Genomic DNA, 23,932 nt, shown 5'->3' on the forward strand with positions numbered 1-23,932 from the left:
GGCACATTGATGAAGCTGCGTTTGTGTGAGCATTGGGGCTGTGGCGTATCTCTGAACGCACCGTCATTGAGTTTAATCAACATAGACCAAAAAGGCTATCTTAATATGTTTGCCGCTAGCAAACCACGACTGTTCGGTTTATCAACGGGAATGATTCACTGATCAGATGGATCGTGATTGTGACTTTTATCGTTGGGTCTAAAAAAGGCTATCTATAATTTAGGGTGTTACTATAAGCAACGATTCCAAATACGGCACCGTATTACACCTGCTTTTACGTTATCACAAGCCTTGGCATCTTGAAAAAACAACTGCACCATGAGGAATGGTTTAATTATAATTACGCTCTAACCTATAATTCTAAGATAACGACTATTTTCTTTCAAAGAATTTAAATTATTAGTTAGTCTATTTAAAAAAAAACTTCATAAATTTATTCCCAACCCAACACTACATACTACATACAATCAAATACTAACAAGTTAAAATATGTCGAGCTGTGCGCATTGAACGGTGCTTGTGTATCCGCTCAATTATCTACTTCTTATAGCCGTACCCTCTCTATGTTAAGTTATCGAAATTGTACTTGTTCTGTAACTTCCGGCGCACCAGAAGTCCCTTGATCAACCGTTTCCAGTTACCGTATACCCGTTTCTCTAGCTTCTCTTGCTCGCGACGCTCCTCTTCTTCCATCTCCTTGTACCACTCTTCGACCGCTTTCTCAGCAAACTCCTCGCAAACAACGAACCCTTCGTATACGGGAACAACGCGCATCTTGGCCATATCGAAACCCGTCAAAGCTGGTGCGCAGTCGATCTGCAGTCGTTTGCAAACCCGATTCAATCCCGGTACTATCGATGTTTCGTTGGCAGGATAGATGATTGAGAGAAAAACATAGTTTTAGTAAGCAAAAGCAAACATGTATAAGGATATTATGAAACCGTAGAGTGTGCTCTTGTATAAATACTTACACTTCAAATGGACCGTTCCCTTGGGTAGCATTTTTTCCGTAAAAAGCTCCACATTACCGTACTCGTTTCGAGGCACAACACCATTCTCGGCAGTCGGTGGATCGTATTCATCCGTTTGCCAGTGGCCGAATAGGTCGCACGGCTGATCTTTGAGCCAGTTGTTGTTCGGTCTATCGTATTTCCAACATTTGACCACCTTGTAAGCCGTTTCGAAGGCTCGCACGACGCGCCCCTGTTTGTACCACTTTTCGCGGGTTTGCAGTGTGTGTACACATTCACGCGGATAGATAGCCTCCGTGCGAATAAAGCCTAGTGGCTGCGGTTCTGCCGGGTACAGAGCTTCAAATTTGAGTAGATGACGTCGTAGAGCGTATAGGGGATGATTCTTTAGTTCACCAATAGTCTTCGGCAACGGTTTGTCCGCATCCAACTTGTTCAGCTCATTGTCTTCCGCTACATCACGCTCTGTTTTTGGACCCAAAAAGGGTGCCAATGCACGGTCAAGCCAGGGCTGCTCTACGCGCAGCATTCGGCAGGCAGTGTTCCAGTTCTGAACATATCGCGCTGTCACATCCTTCAGGTAACCATCGTTGTCCCACGCAAACACATACGAAATTGGATTCGGTGCGATCCGCTGCCATGACAAGAGAAATCGCAGATTAGAAGCATTAGTACCATTCTGAGCTCATCTATTTTGTTGCAATACTTACCACAATGTAATCCTTACAGTCAACTCTGCCGCTCATGACATCGAAGGTAATCCACCGTTGAGCCTTTTCACAGTAAAACTCAATCCAAAGATCGATCTTACCATTGTTAGCGTCCGATTGGTTCCCCGTTTTGCTTCGCCGTGGATTGGGTGATTTCTTGGTTTTGGCTGGTGCTGCTGCTTGCTTTGGGCTCTTCTTCGGTTTACGATTCGATGCTGCACCTTTCGGCATCTCAAAGTCACTATCCGTATCGTCATAGGCGGGTTTAGGCTTTTTCGTCTTTTTTCGAGATTGTTCTCTAATTGAACCGTTCAGCTTTTGTCCGGTGAACTCTGCATCGCTTTCGGAGGACGAAGAAAGGACTTTCCGATCAATCGATTTGTTGAGAACCATTTTCTCCACCATAACAACAGGAATTTTTTGATCAAGGATGGTTGAGTTAGGCACTTCTTTTTCGGGTTTTGATGCCTTACTTTCTACCTTCGAATCGATCACTTCTGCAACACCATCACCACCTTTTGGTGATTTACGACGCTTTGTAATGGCTTTCCGCTTTACAATAGCCTCCTCTGTATCTATCATCGTAATCTTGGACACAGTCTGACTTGGTTGCAATTTGTTGGATCGAGTATTCCTCTGTGTTGCCTTTGGCCCTGTAGCTAGTTTAATAGAATCTTTATCGGACGAGAACAGCTTACGTTTACGTGTCTCCGCCGGGTTACCGGTCACTTCTGAGCCATTTATTACTTTCGCACCTGAGGCTGTTTTTGGTGTATTGGACTTTCGCTTCGCAAATGGAGAAGTCCCAGGCGATGTCAACGATTTTGGCTCTGCTGTGGCGGCCGATTTCGAGCGATGAGAGCGTCTAAGGGACTTGATCTCGTCTATACCGGGAATGGCATCATCTCCACCGTCCAGCTGTGGTATGTTAAGCGTCATTAACACCTTTCGGGATGATGTTTTCGATGGAACTGGGTCTTTTTCGAGTATTATCTTACTGCCTCGAGGTGAACGTCTTGGAGCGACAGCGTTTTCCTTTCTCGCTTTATTAGACGGTTCATCCATTAGTGGTTTGACAATTTCTGCCGTTTCAGGTACGTTATGGTCATGATCAGCTTTCGCTAGATTGTGTGAGGTAAATTGTTTGTTTGATTTTAGTTGTACTATTTTCGGTTTAGGGGAATGTTTCGCTTCCTTTTTCTCAAGATTTTCTTTGATCTCACGCTCGGACATGGGACAGAGCTCACTCATTGGAGGCCGCTTTGAAGGCACATTTGCAGACAGAACCAAGCGAACCTGGGCTCCAGCGGATCGTAGACATGCTAAAAATAACAATATATAGTTGCGGCAACACTGCACCTTACGTGTGAACAGTGCTAGAGCCAACATGGAACTCACGCTGCAACCCGTCCTGGGTCCTAGCAGTTCGTGCGACGTTAGTGTGAATTCCGCCCGGAACCAATCATACAACTTTTGCAACCTCTTTTCATCCCACTTTCCCTTTGATGATAGTGCTTTGTCCTGCATGATAGATAACAACAGACCCTGCACGCGATCACTATCGACGGTATGGTTCAACCGCCGACCGATAGCAATGGCAACGAGCACACTACTCTTGTGATAGTTTAATCGATTCATTCGCTTCACCTTATTGATTTTGCGTTTGATGTACAGCTCCATCTCGATTTCCTCTCTACGTTTTCTGCGGCTCTGTGCATTGTCAAGCTCAATAGTAACCTGTAATGTACCATCCTTGTTCTCCGCCACGGTCGAATTCTCTTCGGTTTTCTGCTCACTGGTATCTCCACCATTTTCCACCTCTTCCCAATCCGAATCAGAGCTAGCATCGGCCGGTACGTTAGTTTGACCTGGCAGACCACCACCATCCGTTGCTTCACCCAGGGCCAATAGACAGGAAATGCTCTCCTTATGTTCCTGCTGCCGTTGCTGCTCTGAAGACGATTGCGAGGGATTATTCGTCGTCGATCGTTTCTCCGGTTCTTGTCGCTGCTGGTAGCTTCGCAGCAATCGCTTTGCTTCCTCCACCTTCGCCGTAAATTGATCGAGATTGTTAAAATTCATGAAATCACCGGACCGCTGGTTGATGTGACTGATCAACTCTTCCACGGCTTGCTTCGGTATCGAGGCTGGCAGTTTGCCCGTACCGGCATCATCCTCACCGTCAGAACTGTCGGATAGTCGCATGCCAGCGTTCACGTCGAAATGTGGTACTGCCAGCGGCTTCGATGTTCCAGGCTCTGCAAGGTCGTTGTTTGCTGTTTCAGTTGATTCTTTCTTATTGAAAAACGTCGATCCAAGATCCAGCTTTTCCGGGTCTACCAGATGATCGTCGCCACTACTGCTACCGGAATCGTCCTCATCATCCTCCTGCTTATTCTGCGCTTTGGCATTTGCCGTTGTTTTTCGGTTGAACTGACATTTTTGCAAAATGTCAGAAACGCTACTGTTTAGCGGAGGCTTAGCCGGGCACATTTCCTTCAGTAAATCTTTCTTGTACTGTTGATACAGCCGGTCTCGCAGTCCGGGCGACAGCCGTTTCTTTTTGCCCGCCCCGGACGCCGTTTGTCGGGCTGCGGAACCAGTGGCCGGTCTAGAACATAAAAGAGACAGGGATGTTTGTCTTAACGAAAGTCGTCTTTACCAGAGAAGCGTTTCTGCTGGTTTGGACGGTGGAAAGTTACCTTTTACGGGACGCAGTAGCCTGCTGCTGCTTCCCTTTCTTCTTTGGACTCTCTTCAAAGTCCTCCAGATCACTCTCGTCCTCGGTAACGGAGTCATCGTCGTCCTCCTCCTCGTCGGAACTGCCTGCAGTACCGCGTTTTTTGCCACCCTTTTTTCCCGGCTTCTTCGTCGGTAACCATTCGTCTTCACTGGCCGAGAAATCGCCGTCCTCCTCCTCACTCTCGGTAAGCACTTCCTCTTCTTCGCTCATATTAACAAAACAATAAAACTACGGAGTATTTAAAGTAAAAACGATACACAGGTTTTAGAACTGATCAACATGAAATTTCAGGACGCGGGATCGGCGATCTACGACACGAGGACTGCGCGCCTAAAAGCTGCCCCACATCGGATGCGGTTTTTGCGGCAGATACGGCCGTGCACGTTCACACAGCGGCCGCCGCTGCCGCCGCTGTATCTGGCAAACCTAGAGCACAGGTGTTAAGCAGCGAGAAATTAACAGTAAATTCCAGCGTAAATGGAAAATAAATGCCAAAAAACGTATACATTTTGGCATTGCACTACACTTTACGCGAGATTTACGGATTTTGTGGCACATGGATTTTGACTGGATTTATGGATATGACGGGCGACATTCGCGCGCTCGTGTAGTCGTCGCTTCAGTTCGGCCGGGTGGGACGGCGAAAGAAAATCGTGTTTGGCCAGAGGGGTGTTTTCTGGCGAAACGCACAAAAAAGGGGTAAACGGCGGGGAGCAATTCACGGCTTGTGAACGATTATTGTGATGCCGTGCTCCTCCTCAAGATAATGAATTCGAAATCGTTGGCGAATTTGCTGTGATAACGCGAAGTGCATCTCGTAGTGCGTGCGTCCGATAAAAAAAACGCAGCTGGCCCTTTTCGTACTGGTTTTAGGTAAGCGGAAATGAGGTGATTCTCGCCAACTACGGATTATCGTAGTAGCTAGGTAACATGATCTCACACAACATCACCTCGTTGCAAGTGAAAACATGATGCTCGTCGCTGTCTTTCGACCCGATTCCGTGATTTTCTAGTGTGATGGCGCAATACGGGACCGACGACACGAAAGTGGGGGTGGTAGTCGCAGTAATCGGTGAAGTAATCGCTAATGAAGTGAACCCCACGGATACGTCGTGATTCGATTTTAACCTGATGGTGCTTTGCATAACCGGATGTTTCGATAATGAAAGTGAGATGACGCGAACTCGTAAGTGGCAGGGTACGCATCGCGACCACAAATCCGCATTCCGTTTCCGCATTCGTCGTTAGACCCGTTCCGCAAGCGACGGCCGCTTAGCGTTCTTGGTAGTGTGCTTGGAATCTGTTCTGATAAGATAAACATTCCTCGCGACGCTGCCCGCGTCCTGCAACCCCGCGGAACGCTAAAGCGCAGGTGGCCTTTGCGTGTGTGTACTGTGTGTGTGTTCGCGGTATGTGCTCTGGTGTACTATCAACAAACGTGGAGGGACAACGCAGTGTCGAGTTAATATCAACAAAAGCAGGTGCAACATCGGGGGTAGTGGCCGACCTTGTGGTCATACTAGCAAGCTCAGAACCGAAAACAGCTCAACGCATAGCCCTCATCGCTCCCGTTTGTTACCGGCATGTTTGTTTGCTGCTTACCTATCCGCTTGCCGATGTCCAAGCACCATCCGTCGATTGTACTTCTTCGAGCCGGTACCTAGCAAGAGGTTCAACGTGGCTCCACCGACTCCTCTTAATCGGTATTTATGGCCACAAAAAACGTTAACCGGAGCGGAAAGCAGCTGCAGTGTGGTCTCGGTAGGGGCCCATCGATGATGGGAAAAATAATCTACTTTCACGCACGCAGTACCTTGAAGATGGCTACCTTCATGTTGTAACTTCGTCCTCGAACCTTCATGGGTGCTTCTGCCATCAGTCGGGACGCAACGGTTACTGTGACCCGCATCAAAATGAACGGCGCATTAACCGTTTGATTTTATGTCGAAGACATTCGGAACAACAGTTTATTGATTGGTACCAGTGGCGAGATATACTTAAAATAGATCGCTATAGTACACTGAAACAAATGAATTATGTGGTTGATTTTATGGATATCCACTCGTCGAAGAACACAGAAGAAATCTTTCCCTAGCACGTCTAGCTTCAACCGGCCCGCTAGTTTCCACGATTACTGTGAACCGTTGCTTGAAGAAGTTGGCTTTGTTTCGGGTTTCCGATTGCAGTCAAGGTTACTGTATGATAAATTTACGGCCAACGTCCAGCAAGCGAGCGATGGAGCGATATCGAATGGACCGAGGAAACCTAAAAAAAATGATGAAGAGGCCGCGAAGAAAGGGGAGGTGGGCAAACGTGTGAATGCTGTTTGGGCTTTAGCTCTCACGCTCCGGTGAGCTGCGGCGTAAGCCTAAGCACTGAACGTGCGACTCGCGAAATTCCCAACATCCAACTCATGGCGGCATCTTTTCACGAAGACGGCCAACGAAAGTGACGCTCGTGACGCCCCATTTGTTGATAGATGCGGAAGCATCGTCGCCACTGTAGCAGCAGCATAACACCGTTGGCCTAATGCCAATTTGGTCCGGGAACATGGCTAAACGACACATCAACCGGTGTCTTGAGCATCACAGAATGAGTTGGCGCCTGGCTATTTTCATGAGCAATCCAACGAGGCCCAGCTGCTGGGGTATCCAACTTTCGTCGGGCCGTAGTGCAACACATAATTGCAAAAGAGTGGACTACTTCGTTGGGCGTGCAAATAAAACAGAAGGGACGGAATGGGGATTGTAAGAAAGGTCAGCGACGATAGCACTTCGGCTCACGTAACGAGACCCACGGCGTGTTCGACGATCGTAGTGCAGATGAGTTGTTTGTCCGGGAAGACTAATTATTTACGCCCCTTGCACGGGCTAAACGCCGTCTTGACCTAATGAATAATGAATGATTTTTCCGACTGAGAGCGCACTCAAGCGGTTTGCCGGCCGATGGCGCCAATAGTGTTGGATTGGTTCACTATTCCTTTGTTTTCGGCGGTGGAAGCTCCCTTTAGGTGATTGAACATCGGAGGTTACTACACTAAAATAAAACCCACAGATGGATTATTTGTTGGAACAACATTGAGTCGAATACTGATTGTAATGTAACGTTTGTTAATTTAATCTCATTTTATTCGGAACCGTTGTGTGGTGTTAGTATGACATGCTGGGAATACCCTAATGGCACTAGCACTCGGTGATTCGGTGTATTTGTTTCCTCCATTAACATGTTCTAAGATTTGTTATAGAACACGCTGATGATTCATCAGCGTTGGAACGGGTCGTGCTATTAGTGTCTGTCTAGTCGTTATTGCCTTATCAATGGGAAGCGCAAATCGTAATTTGATAGAACCAGTATTGGTCAGATTGATTTACATATAACATTAGTCATAATTATTGTTTTCTCGTTATTCTCAGGATTCACAATTTAAAGGCTACCTGGATTGAGATTGCAGGGTTTTTGGCCAACCCGCAAGCGTGAGGCGAAGCGGAGGCGCCCTGTGAATGGAAAAATGTACGTGCGTGCGATGCTAAAGCTGTCGGGACACGCAACATCAACCACACCTCAAATTATACATCCATCAAGTGAAATAGCTCGAGTAACAGTGGCAACAGCAACTTTGCCACAATCGTCCGTCCATGACCAGGTACGATCGGTACGGAGTGTCGAGCGAAGCCCAGCAGAAACCATCGACACCATTGGCCACGCTAAACGGCAGTGGTGTCGGCACGATAACCAAGACAGCGACGACGATGACTGACGAGGAATCAATACTGCTAGAGCGTGCGAATGCCGAGCGCGATGAGATTTTCCAGCGCTACGATCGAGGGCGGGACAACTCCAATATCGATTCTTGGGAGGATCCTCTGTTCGAGGTGTACACACAAGCCGATCGGTATGGTTTCCTCCATCCAGAACAACCGTCCACGGATCGGGGCGCAAGTAAGCAGTCGGATAAGCACAATACAAAGATCGAGATGGAACGGGTGAAAAAGTGGGTAAAGATGCACCGATCATGGGACAGTGCGAGTACGAAAGAAAACCTCCAGCGACGCATTATGAAAGGCATCCCGGATCGAATGCGGTCTGCAATTTGGCATCAGCTGCTACAGATTAAGCAGGTCAGACGTGCCCAGCCAGGACCCGTGTACGAACAGATGCTACTACTGGCACGTCAATGCAGCCCCGATATTAGGCAGATTGATTTTGATGTCAACCGACAGTTTCGTAACCATATCTTCTACCGCGAGCGGTACAGCGTGAAGCAGACTAGCCTGTTTCGCGTACTGGCCGCATACAGTATGTACAATACGGAGGTTGGTTACTGCCAGGGCATGTCGACGGTGGCGGCCGTGCTGCTGATGTACTTCGACGAGGAAGATGCATTTTGGGCGCTGGATATTCTGCTGACCAATGCACGGTACGCTATGCACGGTCTCTATATCGTCGGGTTTCCAAAGTTGATGCGCTGTTTGGCGCACCATGATCGGATCCTGGCCAAGTGTTTGCCCAAATTGAAGAAACACCTGGATAAGCACGAGGTGCATTCCGTGCTGTATGCTTTGAAATGGTTTTTTGTCATCTTCATTGAACGGGTAGGATCGGTGCATGAAAGAAGCGTGAACCCAGGGTTTGGTACTCATTGCTCTTGTGTTTCGAATGCCGTTTTTCGTCCCCCAGATACCCTTCAGTTTATGTCTTCGAATTTGGGATATTTACATGATGTTTGGTCAACGTGTACTTACGGCAATGGCTTATACTATACTAAAGATGCACAAAGTAAAACTGCAGCGCATGAAAGATATGGACCAGATAACGGATTTCCTACAGGTAAGATCATCGCTGTGGCCCGAGTCGAACAAAAACGTAACTACCAAATCCCTTGCTTATTTTTCCAATTCTCCACTAGACGTCACTACACAAACAGTTCGGCTATGACGATGACTCTGTGATAAAGGCGTTACAAGGCTCGATGGATGAGCTTAAGCGGTTGAAGCTGCTAACGTTACAGCCGCCAACCAGCCCAAACGAACTGCCATCTTTACCCCGCGGCCACACCGTCGAACTATCGACAAACGCTATGGTGAGTGGCAGGATAGTTTTATCCGTATCTGTCGCTGCATTTGGCGGTGATTCTTTCATCATTTGCTTCCTTTTAGATTGGCCACCGAAATGAGCTGTTTAATGATCGGGAAGTGGCTCTTAAGGAGAAGATTGCTCTGTATCGTAGCGAATCGAAGAATGAGGAGGATGAACAGTACAATAATGGTAACATTAATGGAGAATATGCTCATGGCGAGGAAGAAGACGATGAGCGCACGGAGAAGGACTATGATGATATTACGGAAGATACCGTAAGCCAGATGCATACAGGTATGTTTATTGTCCTACGCTCTCATACTTGCATGCTGCATAGCTATGACTTTTATTGCTTCAAATGCTCTTCCATTACTATTTGCTGTGCTTGCTTCTTTAAGCCGTTTTTTACTGTTCGCAAATATTAGGTGATATTTTTTGCTGGCATTACTAGTAGGTAGTAATATTATCGCAATAGATGTTTAATTAAAACAGTGCAAACAAAATCGTCAAATTGCTCTGGATCATTCACTCCTTTCAACATACACTTTATGCCCATAACACTTCTGGTAACAGTTGCTCTGTACCAGCAGCAGTGCCCACCACAGTAAAATGGTTGCCACTAATGTTCATTCTTTTCTTCCTCTTCTAATATCTCGTAATGGGGTTCCCGTGCAGGCTTGATAAGATTGCCTAAACAATCGCAAATGTTCAAAGGTAATGGTGTAACCGATTGGCTTAACCTCCTCTGACATGTTACTAACAGTTTGCCTTTGAACCAAAATGATCGCTCAAGTTTAACAATGCTTTTTTCCCTTTCGTTTTGTTTTCTTTTATGTTCGATCCTCTTCGCTTTACTTCGGGACGTCGATCGGTTACCCCGGGTCACCACGTTATCCGTTGTTTTACTTGGTCATATTCAATTGAAAAACATAATGGTAATATAGGCGCCAGCACAGGTTCCCTGCGGACGATTCAGAGTTTCACAACCTTCGCTACCGGTACATCGTTGGCTACTAGTTTAAATTCCCTTGTCATCATCGATTCGATAGATGAGTATTGTGATAACGAACATATAATAGAGGAAAGCACTCGGCTGTAAAACTATAAACTGGAGCTCGAATTCCGAAGTTGCCTTAAAAGTGGCCTTCCAGAGAGATAAAAAACACTTAAAAGAAAATACTCAAATAAATAATTCTACCAACCTCGTATAGCAAATGTTGCTTGTAAAATAATGTTGGTCAGCGTATTACAGCATAGTAGCCATAGCCGCGCGAAATACACGATTTGTGTTCAGCAACGAGCTCAGTTTCGTTCGGACAGTTGTCGAGAGTAGAAGCCAAATTAGTCGTCTTGTTAAAAAAATAAAAAAAAACTCGTAAGTTTTCCATTTTCCTTGCAATAGAAGCAAATTATTAGTAATATTTGGCTATAAATTTTAATTTGGCGCCTATTTAGAAAATGTTTCGTATGGTAAAAGAATTAATCGGTCAAGTTGGAGGGATCACGATGGTTCGCCCTCAAGTGACCCGGGCGATGGAGTTCAGCAGTTCCCGAATCACACATCATCATTCCGGAAAAAGTGGGGATTGCAAACAGAAGGCATGCCAAGACCGTGCCGCGGCAGAAGTCGGCACCGACAAATCGGTGATGGTTTCGAGTCCACGTATGTGGCGTCCCTGTCCGGAACCTCCCAAACCGCGGGCCTTTAGCTGCAACGAAATGAGTATCCTGGAAATGCCGCGTCGAAAGCGAGAACCGGTGCTGAGGAAACTCAGCTGCACCTCGCCCGCCCCAAGTATGGAAGCACCGGAGTGCATCAAAATTAAGGAAGACCTCTGTATGCGGGTTCAGGTGCCGGGTTGTGGCAAGGTAAAGATTCCACCAAAATGCGACGCCCCGCTCCCTGCGAGAGACTGCAAGAGACAAATACCGCCGGTGCCTGCCTTCTCAGAAGGCTACAAGAACCCCTTCCCACCGCTACCCATATCGGAATGTTTGTGCTATGCAGCGCGCAGTGTGTGCTGAGATGTGGTTTGACGAATATTTGAAATTCCAGTGCAACGTATTACTATACTCTGCCACACTTTTGCTATGAGCAATAAAATCGGAACAAAGAGAGTATTGAATGATTTCTTATATTTTTATTAGCTTGCAATCTGCATGAACTTTGGTTAGCGTTGATGAGGTTACTTTTTTCTAGATAGTATATTGGATATCTTCAATGCATGTGTATTATCGAGCTAGGTTTGCTATAATCAATTTTATTATGTAGTTAGTCATGAAGCAGCAAATTCTTGATACAAATTGTACCAATTTGGTCATATAGTTTCGGACTTGGATGGAGGCAGTAGCATCACCAAGCACTCGCTTACCGGAACATCCGTGACATCAACCAATGACATCAGCATTACGTCGTATGACCGTACCTGTGATATATTCCGACTATCATCGGCCCACGGTGCGCATCAACAGCAGCTCAATCATCGCGATGGGCACCACCCGACGACGGTGCAGCTGCTCGATCAGCTGGCAGCCCAACTTTCCGACGAGGAGTTATCATCCATCGGAGCCGCCGTTGAGCTAATGCTGGATGGCGAAGACGTTGAAGACAGTGAAGGTATCGTAAATGGGACAGCCGGTCATCCGTCCTCCGTGCTATCACAGGTACCTATGATCGAAAACGACAGCATGAAGTGTGTGGGCGAAGGTGAATCATTGGTAACCGCAGGATGTTCTAGCCCACTGTCCGAGAATGAGGACGAGCGGCGCCAGGATGGTGCAGAACAAACTATGTACAATGGCAATGAAGAGGAAGATGAAGATGAGTTAACGGAAAAGCAGCTGTCTTATTAGGTTTTATCAGGGAAAGCGGACCCATTCACCCAATAATGTGTTTCCTTTCATACTTGTCCTTTTATTATGAACCACATCCCATTATAGCGGCCGTTGATTTACTTCTCTATGAAGCATAGTGGTTTGATCGTAACTGCGCAGTTTGCTCAAGCAGAATCGTCTCAGGTGAATGCGGTGTTTTTGTGACAAAGAAGAGTACATTCGGATTTTTCCAATTTTACCAAATGTGAATAAAAGAAGAAACTTTTGAAGTAATAAGAATCCTGAACAACGTGAGATGGTTGCTGTATGTAATTGGTTGTATTTTAAAACACGAATTGGCAGATTTTATTCACACAACATCACGTCACTCACAAGGCTACCACACAATTAATTTGCTAATTTGATAAAGGACGTAGGCTGTAAGCCTGAAAATGAACGACGAACAGTTCATGAAGTTTGATTCGTTAGAGATCGTTCCAGGTCAATGTGGGCCAGTAATTGGTCCCAGTTCACCAGTTTTCCCGTCACGCGGTAAGGCGTAAAGAAGGACACGTCGTGCTTGATATTGAGTGGTTGGATCGGTTTGCTGGGAACTGCCGATGGGTTTATCATCATCATAAAGTCAGCCACCGAGATCAGTCCAGCTTCGTTCTTTTTCAAACTGACGGAAGAGAAGAAACAATTGTTTAAATCAACGGACGTTAAATGCCATACCGCCATACTTACATTTGCAGCATTTTGTCGATTAATGCATTATCCAGTGGTAGCTTGCAGGCTTTGATGATCGTACAGAGACGCTGCGGTGTAACCCAATCGGGATTTAATGGTTCCAGGTGGTAAATGTGCTCCTTGGTACGCTCCAAATCCCACCACAGGGCACGATTAAGCTCAGCATGGATGGCCGATCGAACGAGCTCTCGATCGCACCGGTCTGGTTCACTCGATTCAGCCGAAAACATGCGACAAAGCGTAACGATTTCTTGATCGACAATGCTCTCACCAAGCAGCTCAATCAGCATATCCCGTAGCGATTCATACGTGACCGTGCTCACCACCTGCCCGTCAATCTTCATCTGCACCACCTTGCCCATGTGGCGCGCAATGTACTGCTTGTAGTGCGGCTGAAGTGCATCGCGCAGCTTCTGTACGATCTTGCCAACGTTTGAGAGAGGATATTCTTCACAGTGTTGCTCCATGAACTGCAGTGCATAGATGTCGGCATTCGTTAGCCGGAATTGATGATCCTGCAAACGGACGGCCGCACCGAGATAAAAGTGTTGTGGCCTGTAGCAAGCGGGTCGACTAGCATTACGCAGGTCCTGATTCGGAAGGAACAGTTTGCGTCGCTTGATGAACTCACCACCCCGGAATCCGGAGTTGCGGATCGGTATCTCGTATACGGAGATCGTATCGTCACTCAGGTGATAGCTAATCACGAAGAAACGATCATTGTTTTCCGGCACGTTTGAGACCATCTGTGCACCAAAGCGCAGGCTACATCGATCGTAACCGACGAACTTGCGGAAATCAATCTTCGGTTGCTTTGGTTCCAACGATAAACAATTTCCCTCGGAGTCTTCATGCGAACCCCAGCCATTGTACGGGGGCAGCTCTCGTTCGGTACGTCGGTACGGTACGAATTGTTCTCTGGAGGCATCATATCCATGGAGTGGGGTGAAGTCCTCCAAACCGTACAGCTCCCGATAGTAGCGCTCGGTGAACGGATCACAGCTCGTTAGCAAAACTCTGCGCCCATACACATTGATGCTTGCTCCGATCCGTAGATCAGCATCGCTGTAATAATCACCGTCGGTTTTTCCAATGCCTACGCAATCCGTCAGATAGCGGCCACCGCGCAAACCCCCACCAATCACGTTTAAGACCGTAACCGGGGTGCTAGCACCCATTGTGGGGAGTTGATCGAAATGGCGAGGCAATCGCCCACGCCGTAGAAACATGCCATTCGAGTCACGACCCGAATTGACCGGCATCTTCTCCTTAATCTCCATGGTATCGTCGCTGAGGTGGTAGAGCACTTCGAGCTGGTGCAGATCACCAAACACGCTCGCACGGTCGTCCCACAGTCCGTTGAAACGCAGCACTTTACGATCGTACTGCAGAAACTTTCCCAGCGTATCGATCTTGTACGCTGGTAGCTTGGCCAGCTTGGCTGAGTCTTGCTGCTTACGTAGTTCAGTGGCAGGATCGCTGCAAGGGAAACGAGCGTTGTAGTGTGACATTAAACAGAGTAGCAGCGTGCCAGTATACTTACACTGGCTGGTCGATGGCTGCTGGAACCGAGACACCTAGACGGTTGAGGAAGCGTCGCGTAAACTCATCACATCCGGTTATCGTATAGACTCGATCGAATAGCTGAACCGTATGGTTGATGTTGAGATCGAGCAGAGAGGTGAACGCACCGTCGTATGGTGGTGGTCTCGGTATGCGCTGGCGCGTTACTAAGCAACCCTGCGGGATTCCCGAGTTGAGCGTACGCGGCTCGCTCACCTGCATCGTATCGTCCTCGAGGTAGTACAAGATGCGTACTTTACGCACCTGGTACGGTAAGCGATCGACTTCGGTGAGGGCCTCCTGGAAATAGCCGTAGAAGCATAGCACCTGCCGATCGTATTCGAGCCAAGATGGTCGGGAAGGGGCGTACCGAGGGGGATATAGGGATGGTAGCTCGTACTCGGGGGAATCCGTCTCCAGCAACGGTTTCCCTCCAATCCCTGGTCGTTTGCTATCCACAAGAATGCAAACTCGGTTGCGTTGGTCGAAATGGTGCGATTTGTGGAACTTTTTGCGGCCAATCTTGAAAGGGAACGATGAGAATATTAAAGATAATCATTAGCAATTGGTTTGGTATTCCCCCTATACTTACATCCTGAAATGTGTTCCCAGGAAGGAATGGTAATCCGGAACATCGTAGCATGATGTGAAAATTCAATTTTTCTCTGTAGCGATTTCGAAAAGTGTCTCCGATGTCCGATGAGTGTCGCCCGTTTGTGGTACTAACAAACGGTTTGCTTTACCGCGTCGTGTTGCTAAGGGTCGCCGGTAGCTAGGATGCACTATGAAGGCATGCGTAGCTGCGTTCCACTGTTGTTCACGCAGCAAGCATACGAAATGGGCAAATGAAATACGCAGTCTAATTTTGCTCTTATGTTTTCTCGCTGTATTTTCTCGTTAGTGTCTTTACAGATTAAAATAAAAACGGTTCATTCCCAGCGTTGGTTCGGTGAAAAAGTAAAATCAATAACTGTACATCACAATGCCTAGATTCAGGGAAACGCGAAACAGAAGGACCTGTAGATGGGTTTTGGGTTAACTCCTAGCAAACCATCTTTAGTTCCTATCCTGCTGCCTTCCCCCGTATTTGCCACAGCAGAAAACGCTTGGCTTGGACCATGCGTAGCAGGCCTTGGCACAATTGGCAAGGTCATATTCACACGATCCATTACGAGGTCTTCTTTTTCGTCAGTTTACCGATTAAGTTCTCGATCATATTCGCATCGACCAGGCCGATGAATTTGTCTACTACCACCCCGTTGCGAAACGCCAGAATCGCCGGGACTGCCTTCACCTCGAACGTTTGCACCAACTCCGCGTTGTCGTCCACATCGACGATGGCTAGATCGATCTCCTCCGACGGTTCCAGTAGTTCCGTCATTTTCGGGGTCAGTATTTTGCATGGATCGCACCATTCCGCGTGGAAGTTGACGATCACGGGATTGTCACTGTTGATCACCTACGAAACGAAAAAGGACGTGACATGAAACGGCAATGGACGGCAAGGCAAATCGGCCGATCGGGCCCTCGACCTCGGCACATGGGTGATTCCGGCCGAGTGGTTACCTTTTGATCAAACTCGTAGTGATCTTTGATGACGAAACGCTTTGCTGCGACAGCCGAGAAGGAGAAGGTCTTGCGTATGATGCGCTCACCGAGTATGGGATTACGAAAGATACGCAGCATTGTGTTGTCCGCGTTATCGCCTGGAACATGGAAGAGATAGAGCGCAGGCGGGGGAGATGAGAGATAGTAGCGGCACTATGCGCACATGCGTTGTAAAAACCTCCGTATCCAAAGACAAATGCCGTCTCCGGGATAACCGTAATATCGCAATCTCGAACACATTATATAAATTGGCATATACCAGGAACGGTTCCGGACTCGGCAACGACTCCAATGATTCAGAAGATCGTTCCGAACGCACCGCCCAAAGCGGTCGCTGTTGTGGACTTACCTTTTCGGGATGGTTTGTTTTGAGGAATCAAACAAAGAGTGTAGCGGATAAGGACGTTTTTAGACACATAAAACGATTCGGATATCGTAGGATACTTCCGTCGGGAATCGAAACGAGGATTTAAACACTTAATCACTAGCTAACAAACTTGGGGAGAAGGTAAACTACAGAATAACGATACACGCAAGAACCGAAAAGTTTCTCGAAGCAGAAGGGGGATCCCAGAAAACTGTGAGAAGCGTTTTTCTATGGCTAGTGAGCCATAGTGAGATATTCCCATAGTGATAAGGCCCTGCTACACGGAGCGTAAACTCTAGAGGCCCTGCTACACGGAGCGTAAATTTACAAATTAAAACATTCCGTACATCGGTTGCGGTGCGTACGGATCCGTGAGGACCAAGGTATTTTAAATAGAACCTTTTAAAGGTTCCAACGGATCGGAACGTTTCACCGCGTAAAGCGGCGCGTGCGGCACGGCACATTTTGCCGCATGGTCCGCATGGATCCGCACGAACCGCACGCGTGCAGTATGTGCTGCTCAGTACAATTCGTACGCGGCGAAATGTTACGCACGCACCGCAACCGGTGTGTGGAAAGCTTTAGGCGGTGCTACACGGCGCGTAAACTTACGCGTTACGCGTTACGCGGATTCGAAACGGAAAATCGGAAAATCCACTTCATATCAAGGAAAAGAAACCCACATTCATTCGCACATAATAGCGTCTTAGGATGTGTAGGAATAAAAAAAATTGCCTATTTGTTCTAATTAATTTCTATCGCCTTGCTATCGCAACTGCTCAAACTGATTAACGATCATGGCGAGATTAGTCGATGGGATGTCCTGCTGACTTAAAATCCATCGGTTGCATCATTGCATTGATAGAGGTCCTACCAGCAGCATTACCAGTAGCAGATTGCAAGACTGACCCTTCTTAAAAAACAGCTAAACTTACAAGGTGCCCAAACAACGGGCCAGAAGTGTTTCAACTAGTGTTAAGTATTCAACAAGATCATGCCAAACGTTAGATAAGGGAGTGCATTATCGCAGGACATCAGAGACTAATTTGGACGCATCTTTGTGCACATTCATTTTCGGTGGTCCGGCAGTTCGTACCAACAATTCTTTATCATTTCCGTTTCGAGCGATAAGCCTACCGTCGCCAGTGATAACCATTTAATTCCAGCCGATAAGGTTCAATATTCGCGTGTTTTACTTTTGTTTTTGTGGTAGACAACACGTACCACTCTACGTTCCTATCAGCCAGCCGGGAGCGATGAGTCCCTCAAACGCCTTCGGCAGTGTCCTCCGACGGGTGTCCGCCGCAGCAGCAACAGTTTCAGCAATCACAGCTGGTTCAACGCGGACCCTATCTAGACGAACGCTCATCACAACCTCCTACGAAACGACGGTGCGTCGGTACATAAACATCAGCACGCTGTGTCCGCTCCATCAGACGGCAATTCTCTCGCAGGGCGCCAACATGGAGCAACGTAAACCTTTCACAGCTGATTTCTTCTTCAGACAGGTAAGCGCTTTCTTCTGCTGCTAACCGCCGTATCGATTTTTATTTATCCATCACGAAATTACTATCTGTGCCTGTGCCGTAGTTGCATGTGTATTTTTGTGCTGCGTCATGCCGCTTTGAGATCATGTAGATTACATCTCGTAGGCACGTGAACCGACATTCGAAGATCGGTTGATGCAGGCAAGTTCAAGGCAAGTTCAAGGCATTGGATATTGCACTGTTGGACGACGATTTGACGCTGATAAAAAACTGATGTTCATGCTGTAGGAATGAGATAAACCGATAAAGAGAAAGTAGAAACTGGCTGTGGCTACGACGTCGGTGACAAAAGCCGGCGCAATAAATAATGTCGCGGAATCAACATATTATCCCACTAGTCCGTGTTAATTTTTATCGCTTTGGTGTATTCTCGTTTTAGCTGTTTGATGAACAATCGCACACGTATTCATACCTGCTGGCGGATATTGCCTCCAAGGAGGCCATCCTGATCGATCCCGTGCTGGAGCAGGCTACGAGGGATGCCAAGCTGATCGAGGAATTGGGGTTCACGCTCAAGTTTGCTCGTAAGTGACGACTGAAAACGATCCACAAGGTGACACGAAATACGATTATTTCCCGTGATTTGTTCTATAGTGAACACCCATATGCATGCCGACCATGTCACCGGTACCGGGTACTTGAAGCAGCTGTTGCCAGGAACACTGAGCGTGATTTCGAAAAACAGCGGTGCAAAAGCAGATCGTCATCTGGTAGACAATGAGACGGTGAAGTTCGGTCGCCATGAGTTACGGGCCCTCTGCACACCGGGCCACACCAACGGTTGCATGACGTTCGTGGTTGAGGAGCAGGGATGCGCCTTCACGGGAGATACGCTGCTTATTCGTGGCTGCGGTCGTACCGATTTCCAGGAGGGTGATTCCCGTACACTTTACCGTTCCGTTCACGATCGTATCTTTACCTTACCAGACAACTTCCGGCTGTTTCCGGCGCACGATTACAAGTGAGTATGCTGTGGTTTTATGGTGTGGACCTGATAGTCATTCGCAATCCCTGGTATTGTATCGTTCCAGAGGAAACATGGAGACAACGGTGGCCGAGGAGAAGCGCTACAATCCCCGACTGACGAAGGACATTGAGGCGTTCGTTGAACTGATGGGTAACCTGAACTTGCCCTATCCGAAAATGATTGGTAAGAGTGGAATGATTGAACGACATAGTACACTGTTATAAACCATCTTACGATTGATCGATTCATTTTGTCTACAACAAATTCAGATAAAGCTGTGCCAGCCAACCGTGAATGTGGACTCTTCGACATCCCCAAGGAGTCTTAAAGGAGGGCGTAGCAAGAGCGGCAGTGAAGCAGAAGTATTACCGTTGATGTAAAGTACAGAAGGATAATGGATATAACGCGGGTTGTTATTGACTTTTATACAATTTTTAAATCAATCTTTACCGGACGATTGCAATAGCATAACCGAAGCTGAAACCTTGTCCAATGCATTCGGGCTTTTTCTTGTGCCAGCACTTATAAAAGCATTACATAGAAAAGCTTGAAATTGATGCTTTATAATCGATTTAATTCTTTGATCACGTGTTCAACAACCCTAATGTTCAAACATAAATTAGCTTCAACGTTGTTCGTGTTCAGCCGGCTCTTCGGTTGTTTTCCGTTGGTCATTGGTTTGTGTTCTGCTTAAAGTTGATGGAATAGGAACCGCTCTGCGGATCTTGCTGCATCTGGAAGTTCTGCGTCGATAGACCGAAAGGTCGCAGTATCAAGTTGCCCAGGTCCTTCAGTTTGCCCATCATTTCCTCCTTTAGCCGCTCGTTACGCTCCGCTATCTTTGGTGGCAACCGCACCTGTGCTCCCCTGGCCTCGCCGTTACCCGGATCTAGCTCCAACACCTTCCGGAAATCTTCTAAGCTTTCGTCCAGCTTGTCAGTCTCTTCGTGCAGATTGGCTCGCCTATGGAGAGAGAGGATTCCCGGGATTAGGTCTAGCAAGTTCGATCTGACGTGGAACATGGAACATACCTTAACAGTGCTTTCAAGTATTTTGGATTATACTCGAGCGCTTTATTGCAATCGTCGATGGCAGAAGGTTTGCAGTTTAGTTTGGACTTGGCGGCAGCCCGGTTCGCGTACAGAATTGCGCGTTCTTCTTTGCTATCGAGTGGACATACTCGCAACGCGCTAGTGTAAATGATAGCTGATTGCTGGTGTTCACCTCGCTTGAACAGCTCGTTGCCCTGCAGTTTGAGTTCTTCCGCCTTCGCCCGGTTCGTCGTTTTTTGTTGCTCCGTCAGTCCCGTCTCGTAATCTCGCTGTGAATCTTCATCGACGAAATCATCTGCTTCGTCCCCGGACGTCGCGGCTTCCTTCCCGGCAGCACTGACGTGTTCCGTCGTTTGCTCACAGTCCGCAAACTCCTCCGTGTCCGATTCCGGGGGTTTTTTAAGCGACAATCCCGTCACCTTCTCGATCACCTCGTCAACGTATCGCTCGTTTTTACTCTGAGCGTCCTCAAACTGTTCATCGTCGCTTTTGGAAGTATCCGCTGCCGCAGGTGCTGTGCTAGCTTGGCTCATTGGAAATCTTTTATTGCTTAATTCGCTGCACAAAAACTAAAAACTGAAAACTGGATTTCCAATTTTCCGATTTTCCCTTTTTCTCAGTCTTTTTTGACGTTTGAGCAAACAATCGTTTAGGCCGCTCCACACGAAGCGTAAACTCAACGCACAAACTGGACGACAACCCTGGAAATCGTGTAAAATCGTTTATAGGATCGGCGGAGTTGGAAAATGAGCGGAAAGATAAACGGATGTGCTCCTTTTGTGATTTTTAACGATAGAGTGAGTGAGTTTAATCATTTTCTTTCATAAATGCAAACTAATTTTACACGTTTCCGTTTCACAAGTTGACACTTCGTCTGGAACGGCCTTTTGTGATTTAACCCTTGACGTTTAGCCAAACGAAAACAATCGATGATCGTCGAATCGATGAATTGAAAAGACTTCATCTTTAAAAAAAAAACAGTACTCTCTTCAAAGGACCTAATAATTGCTCAATATCAAAAGGAAATCAAGGCCATTTCAACTAGCAACACTCTAATTTGACGCCAGGCAGATGGTTGGCTCGAAGGAAAACTCCTTTTCGAACGAATTGATTTGATGGTCTCGTGAAACGGCAGGTTCATGTTTAAATTTTTTGAGATTTTTTCTCTTTTTATTGTTCACCTTTTGTATTACATTTAAAAACACTTCCATTGCATATCCGTAACATCTGCCTCGCCGGCATTCGGCTCACACCCGATCGCCCGCTCGTCGACTTTCTCACTGTAATCCACGTGTCTCTTTTTCCATCTATTCAGACCGTCCAGGCGGTCACAACACGGTTTAACGATTTGATCTCGTTTCCCCAAAAGCCGCACTGGTTAGTAGCATTCAAATTCCTTCCCATTTCCGTCGATTTTAGTTCTCTTGTCGGTATTTCCTTCCACGTAATCGTTCTTTCTCTCTTCCGTCTGGCTCCGAGCGGTCCCAACCAAACACTCACGGTCGGTATGAAGCGATTGCGATCAGTCTAGATTGGACGAAGGAAACACACGAATTTCATCCCGATCGATGGTTCAGTGTGTTTCTACTAGGTTCGTTGTTGTTGTTCGCCATAATCATGCTTCCGGTCTTCCTAACTTTTTCAGCTCGCGATCAGTGACTATCAGTAGCGCCGGTGCAATGGATGCAACGGATCGATTAAAATATGAACGCGGACAACAAGTTTTTAGCACCAGATCTTGTCCTTTCTCGTCCCTAAAACCATTTGTTTTCCATCCTCGCTTCGTGTGCTCATCTTTCTTCCCCAACAATGATACGTACGCATTTCCATGTGTATAGCTCGTCCACCGTCCGTTAGCCGTCTATAGTCCTCTTATGGGTTTGCAAACCCCTGTAGCACGTGGTTATTGTACCTACTCTCCTCTTCCACCCCTGCCAATCCCAAATGTACTAGCTGTATTGTACGATAGACGTGAAATAGATTTTTTTGTTTGTTTTGTACACTGTTACCGTTCAGGATTAATGTGTGAGAAATGTATTTGCTTTGGAAAATACAGAAATCCATGTAAAAAGCGTACGGAGTTCGTTCACCAACCGTTCAAAACCGTCGTTACACCACAGGTCCCGCGCTGCGTTTTCTTGCGTTTTTCAACTCAAATCCTGCACGCTCTCCGGCACTGGTCCGGCAGTTTAGTCTTGATCATTATGTTCCATTACGCATCTCTGCTAGCTTGTGCCTCCTAAACTACATGCTGCCTACATGCACCGCGTAGTATCGCGATTCGTCCCACTCCTGTGCCTCATTCATCAAGTCATCCTCCCTCCTGCTGATTAATCACTCCTCCACACTACACCCTTCTGCATTTAACTGTTACCATTGTTTTTGGGATGTTTTTTTTTTTGCTTTTTCTATGATGCCTACTCGTCCGCGAAACATCGACGATAACGTTGGGTGATAGGTTTCACGTGGAATGTACGCGTGGGCTTTGGTTATGGATTTCCATTCTTTGCTTTGCCAACAACAACAGGACGTTACAAATTTGCAAATTGGTTTGTGTTGATTACCGCTCGCGAGTGGGAGTGCGCGATGCGTGATTAAAGCGCTAGCCATCAATCGGGATCGATCGGGATGAGGAAGATGAAGATATGGTTGCAGTAGCACGAAGCGATCGGGTGATTATTGTTCTTGCTATACGGCTTGCTATGGCGGTTTGTTGGCGGTATGCTTATCTATGCTTTCTATATAGACGGTGGGTCTGCTCTGAACCGGGACTTTATGGATATCAATAATAAACTATGAGTACACTATGGTTTACCATGAAAGTGGGAAAACAGAAAAGCATAAACACGCTAACGGAACCACATCCATTGGTTCACGGGTTGCCGTGGCAGGGACACAGTGGATCAGCCGGGTTTCACACACCTTCGTACATCGTACACATCTACGTACACACAAAGTATGATCTCCCTTTCTCTCTCTCTCTCTCTCTCTCTCTCTCTCTCTCTCTCTCTCTCTCTCAACACGAACCTATCGATCATCTAATCTTTATTCTAGTTTTTGTGGTTTGTCGATAGAATTTTTTGTTGCGCATTCTGCATGTCCGCTTTGTAACGGATTTCGAGAGTTGTGATCGAGCGTTAGAGCCTCGATGTAGGATTTGTTTTTCTTTCCAAATTTCCACCGATTTGATGAATGTCGAAACCGATCGCCATTGCGTTCCCCTCTTGGGTGAGGATAATGAGATCGGCAAAAAGTTTTTCAACGATTTCGTCTGTGCGACTTCGACCGATGTTCTATTCTGATAATGGTTGATGATAGCGCGCTTTGTACAATCGATTATGGACTGCCCAGCTAGAAGGTCGCTAGGGTGAAGGTAACATTTAACGAACTAAAACATAACATCTACTCATCTCACGTGCTACGGTGTGGTTTGCTGTTTCTATTTCCAATCAGGCCTCGTGTGGCCCGTTACGGCTTCCGGCCGCTTGTATTGTTGATGGGGCTTGTGTGTGTTTGGGTATGTAACGCATTACGAGTGGGTTAGTTTGCTTTATGATCCGTGAACCGGCGATATGTGCACCGTCCATCCAGACAGACAGACGGACGGCCATGTTCGACAGTGTTGATGCCGACAGCTATAGTGGAGTAGTGTCTGCGACAGGACCAACCGAGGCTACCGCCTGAACGTGTCTATGTCCGTCGTTGCCGCAGACCTCCCCGTTTCCCGTACTGTTCCTATTTGTGTTTTCGTTTGTTTTGTTCAG

General features: G+C 47.0%; 7 protein-coding genes across 12 annotated transcripts; 3 read left to right on the forward strand and 4 right to left on the reverse strand.

Moving 5' to 3' along the window:
• Nucleotides 1-546: 546 nt before the first annotated feature.
• Nucleotides 547-4,857, reverse strand: LOC125948655 (DNA repair protein complementing XP-C cells homolog). Its single transcript, XM_049674922.1, has 4 exons — nt 4,384-4,857; nt 1,682-4,292; nt 972-1,605; nt 547-851 (listed from the first exon to the last, which is right to left on the reverse strand). The coding sequence occupies exons 1-4, from the start codon at nt 4,632-4,634 to the stop codon at nt 562-564; spliced, it is 3,786 nt and encodes a 1,261-aa protein (XP_049530879.1). The 5' UTR covers nt 4,635-4,857; the 3' UTR covers nt 547-561.
• Nucleotides 4,858-5,127: 270 nt separating this feature from the next.
• On the forward strand, nt 5,128-10,602 carry LOC125948659 (USP6 N-terminal-like protein). Of its 5 annotated transcripts, none has more exons than XM_049674928.1 (8): nt 5,128-5,297; nt 5,386-5,622; nt 7,838-9,016; nt 9,102-9,251; nt 9,331-9,504; nt 9,581-9,794; nt 10,176-10,214; nt 10,445-10,602. In XM_049674928.1, the coding sequence occupies exons 3-8, from the start codon at nt 8,060-8,062 to the stop codon at nt 10,597-10,599; spliced, it is 1,689 nt and encodes a 562-aa protein (XP_049530885.1). In that variant the 5' UTR covers nt 5,128-5,297; nt 5,386-5,622; nt 7,838-8,059; the 3' UTR covers nt 10,600-10,602. The 5 variants fall into 5 exon arrangements, with proteins under 5 accessions (XP_049530885.1, XP_049530884.1, XP_049530886.1 ...); XM_049674927.1 differs by having other exon boundaries at nt 5,386-5,610; XM_049674929.1 differs by lacking the exon at nt 5,386-5,622 and having other exon boundaries at nt 5,128-5,312.
• Nucleotides 10,603-10,958: 356 nt separating this feature from the next.
• LOC125948664 (uncharacterized) lies at nt 10,959-11,799 on the forward strand. The gene has a single exon (XM_049674936.1). The coding sequence runs from the start codon at nt 10,959-10,961 to the stop codon at nt 11,523-11,525; it is 567 nt and encodes a 188-aa protein (XP_049530893.1). The 3' UTR covers nt 11,526-11,799.
• Nucleotides 11,800-12,779: 980 nt separating this feature from the next.
• Nucleotides 12,780-15,409, reverse strand: LOC125948657 (EF-hand domain-containing family member C2). The gene is made up of 4 exons (XM_049674924.1): nt 15,220-15,409; nt 14,608-15,149; nt 13,062-14,543; nt 12,780-12,996 (listed from the first exon to the last, which is right to left on the reverse strand). The coding sequence occupies exons 1-4, from the start codon at nt 15,268-15,270 to the stop codon at nt 12,783-12,785; spliced, it is 2,289 nt and encodes a 762-aa protein (XP_049530881.1). The 5' UTR covers nt 15,271-15,409; the 3' UTR covers nt 12,780-12,782.
• An 81-nt stretch (nt 15,410-15,490) lies between these two features.
• Nucleotides 15,491-16,837, reverse strand: LOC125948666 (thioredoxin, mitochondrial). Its single transcript, XM_049674938.1, has 3 exons — nt 16,585-16,837; nt 16,194-16,333; nt 15,491-16,086 (listed from the first exon to the last, which is right to left on the reverse strand). Exons 2-3 carry the CDS (start codon nt 16,311-16,313, stop codon nt 15,796-15,798), a joined length of 411 nt encoding a protein of 136 aa, XP_049530895.1. The 5' UTR covers nt 16,314-16,333; nt 16,585-16,837; the 3' UTR covers nt 15,491-15,795.
• Nucleotides 16,838-17,405: 568 nt separating this feature from the next.
• LOC125948662 (persulfide dioxygenase ETHE1, mitochondrial) lies at nt 17,406-19,658 on the forward strand. Of its 2 annotated transcripts, XM_049674934.1 has the most exons (6): nt 17,406-17,540; nt 17,816-18,110; nt 18,529-18,673; nt 18,744-19,110; nt 19,181-19,299; nt 19,386-19,658. In XM_049674934.1, the coding sequence occupies exons 2-6, from the start codon at nt 17,859-17,861 to the stop codon at nt 19,442-19,444; spliced, it is 942 nt and encodes a 313-aa protein (XP_049530891.1). In that variant the 5' UTR covers nt 17,406-17,540; nt 17,816-17,858; the 3' UTR covers nt 19,445-19,658. The 2 variants fall into 2 exon arrangements, with proteins under 2 accessions (XP_049530891.1, XP_049530889.1); XM_049674932.1 differs by lacking the exon at nt 17,406-17,540 and having other exon boundaries at nt 17,557-18,110; nt 19,386-19,657.
• Nucleotides 19,659-19,669: 11 nt separating this feature from the next.
• LOC125948663 (tetratricopeptide repeat protein 1) lies at nt 19,670-20,790 on the reverse strand. Its single transcript, XM_049674935.1, has 2 exons — nt 20,148-20,790; nt 19,670-20,079 (listed from the first exon to the last, which is right to left on the reverse strand). The coding sequence occupies exons 1-2, from the start codon at nt 20,699-20,701 to the stop codon at nt 19,788-19,790; spliced, it is 846 nt and encodes a 281-aa protein (XP_049530892.1). The 5' UTR covers nt 20,702-20,790; the 3' UTR covers nt 19,670-19,787.
• Between the last annotated feature and the right edge of the window lie 3,142 nt (nt 20,791-23,932).

Source organism: Anopheles darlingi, chromosome 2 (genome assembly GCF_943734745.1).
Source record: "Anopheles darlingi chromosome 2, idAnoDarlMG_H_01, whole genome shotgun sequence".
NCBI classification, from domain to species: domain Eukaryota; kingdom Metazoa; phylum Arthropoda; class Insecta; order Diptera; family Culicidae; genus Anopheles; species Anopheles darlingi.

What these genes read in the sequence shown, in the direction of transcription:
- LOC125948664 (XM_049674936.1), top strand. Translation starts at nt 10,959, where the DNA reads ATGTTTCGTATGGTAAAAGAATTAATCGGTCAAGTTGGAGGGATCACG.
- LOC125948663 (XM_049674935.1), bottom strand. Translation starts at nt 20,701, where the DNA reads ATGAGCCAAGCTAGCACAGCACCTGCGGCAGCGGATACTTCCAAAAGC. An exon ending in TACTTGAAAGCACTGTTAAG is followed by an intron (nt 20,080 to 20,147) that starts GTATGTTCCATG and finishes CTCTCTCCATAG; the next exon opens with GCGAGCCAATCTGCACGAAG.
- LOC125948655 (XM_049674922.1), bottom strand. Translation starts at nt 4,634, where the DNA reads ATGAGCGAAGAAGAGGAAGTGCTTACCGAGAGTGAGGAGGAGGACGGC. An exon ending in GCTACTGCGTCCCGTAAAAG is followed by an intron (nt 4,293 to 4,383) that starts GTAACTTTCCAC and finishes TTTATGTTCTAG; the next exon opens with ACCGGCCACTGGTTCCGCAG. An exon ending in ACTGTAAGGATTACATTGTG is followed by an intron (nt 1,606 to 1,681) that starts GTAAGTATTGCA and finishes TTGTCATGGCAG; the next exon opens with CGGATCGCACCGAATCCAAT.
- LOC125948666 (XM_049674938.1), bottom strand. Translation starts at nt 16,313, where the DNA reads ATGCTGCGTATCTTTCGTAATCCCATACTCGGTGAGCGCATCATACGC. An exon ending in ACTACGAGTTTGATCAAAAG is followed by an intron (nt 16,087 to 16,193) that starts GTAACCACTCGG and finishes TTCGTTTCGTAG; the next exon opens with GTGATCAACAGTGACAATCC.
- LOC125948662 (XM_049674934.1), top strand. Translation starts at nt 17,859, where the DNA reads ATGAGTCCCTCAAACGCCTTCGGCAGTGTCCTCCGACGGGTGTCCGCC. An exon ending in CTGATTTCTTCTTCAGACAG is followed by an intron (nt 18,111 to 18,528) that starts GTAAGCGCTTTC and finishes TTCTCGTTTTAG; the next exon opens with CTGTTTGATGAACAATCGCA. An exon ending in GCCCTATCCGAAAATGATTG is followed by an intron (nt 19,300 to 19,385) that starts GTAAGAGTGGAA and finishes CAACAAATTCAG; the next exon opens with ATAAAGCTGTGCCAGCCAAC.
- LOC125948657 (XM_049674924.1), bottom strand. Translation starts at nt 15,270, where the DNA reads ATGCTACGATGTTCCGGATTACCATTCCTTCCTGGGAACACATTTCAG. An exon ending in CTGGGAACACATTTCAGGAT is followed by an intron (nt 15,150 to 15,219) that starts GTAAGTATAGGG and finishes TTCCCTTTCAAG; the next exon opens with ATTGGCCGCAAAAAGTTCCA. An exon ending in GCAGCCATCGACCAGCCAGT is followed by an intron (nt 14,544 to 14,607) that starts GTAAGTATACTG and finishes TTTCCCTTGCAG; the next exon opens with CGATCCTGCCACTGAACTAC.
- LOC125948659 (XM_049674929.1), top strand. Translation starts at nt 8,060, where the DNA reads ATGACCAGGTACGATCGGTACGGAGTGTCGAGCGAAGCCCAGCAGAAA. An exon ending in AGATAACGGATTTCCTACAG is followed by an intron (nt 9,252 to 9,330) that starts GTAAGATCATCG and finishes ATTCTCCACTAG; the next exon opens with ACGTCACTACACAAACAGTT. An exon ending in CGTAAGCCAGATGCATACAG is followed by an intron (nt 9,795 to 10,175) that starts GTATGTTTATTG and finishes GTTCCCGTGCAG; the next exon opens with GCTTGATAAGATTGCCTAAA.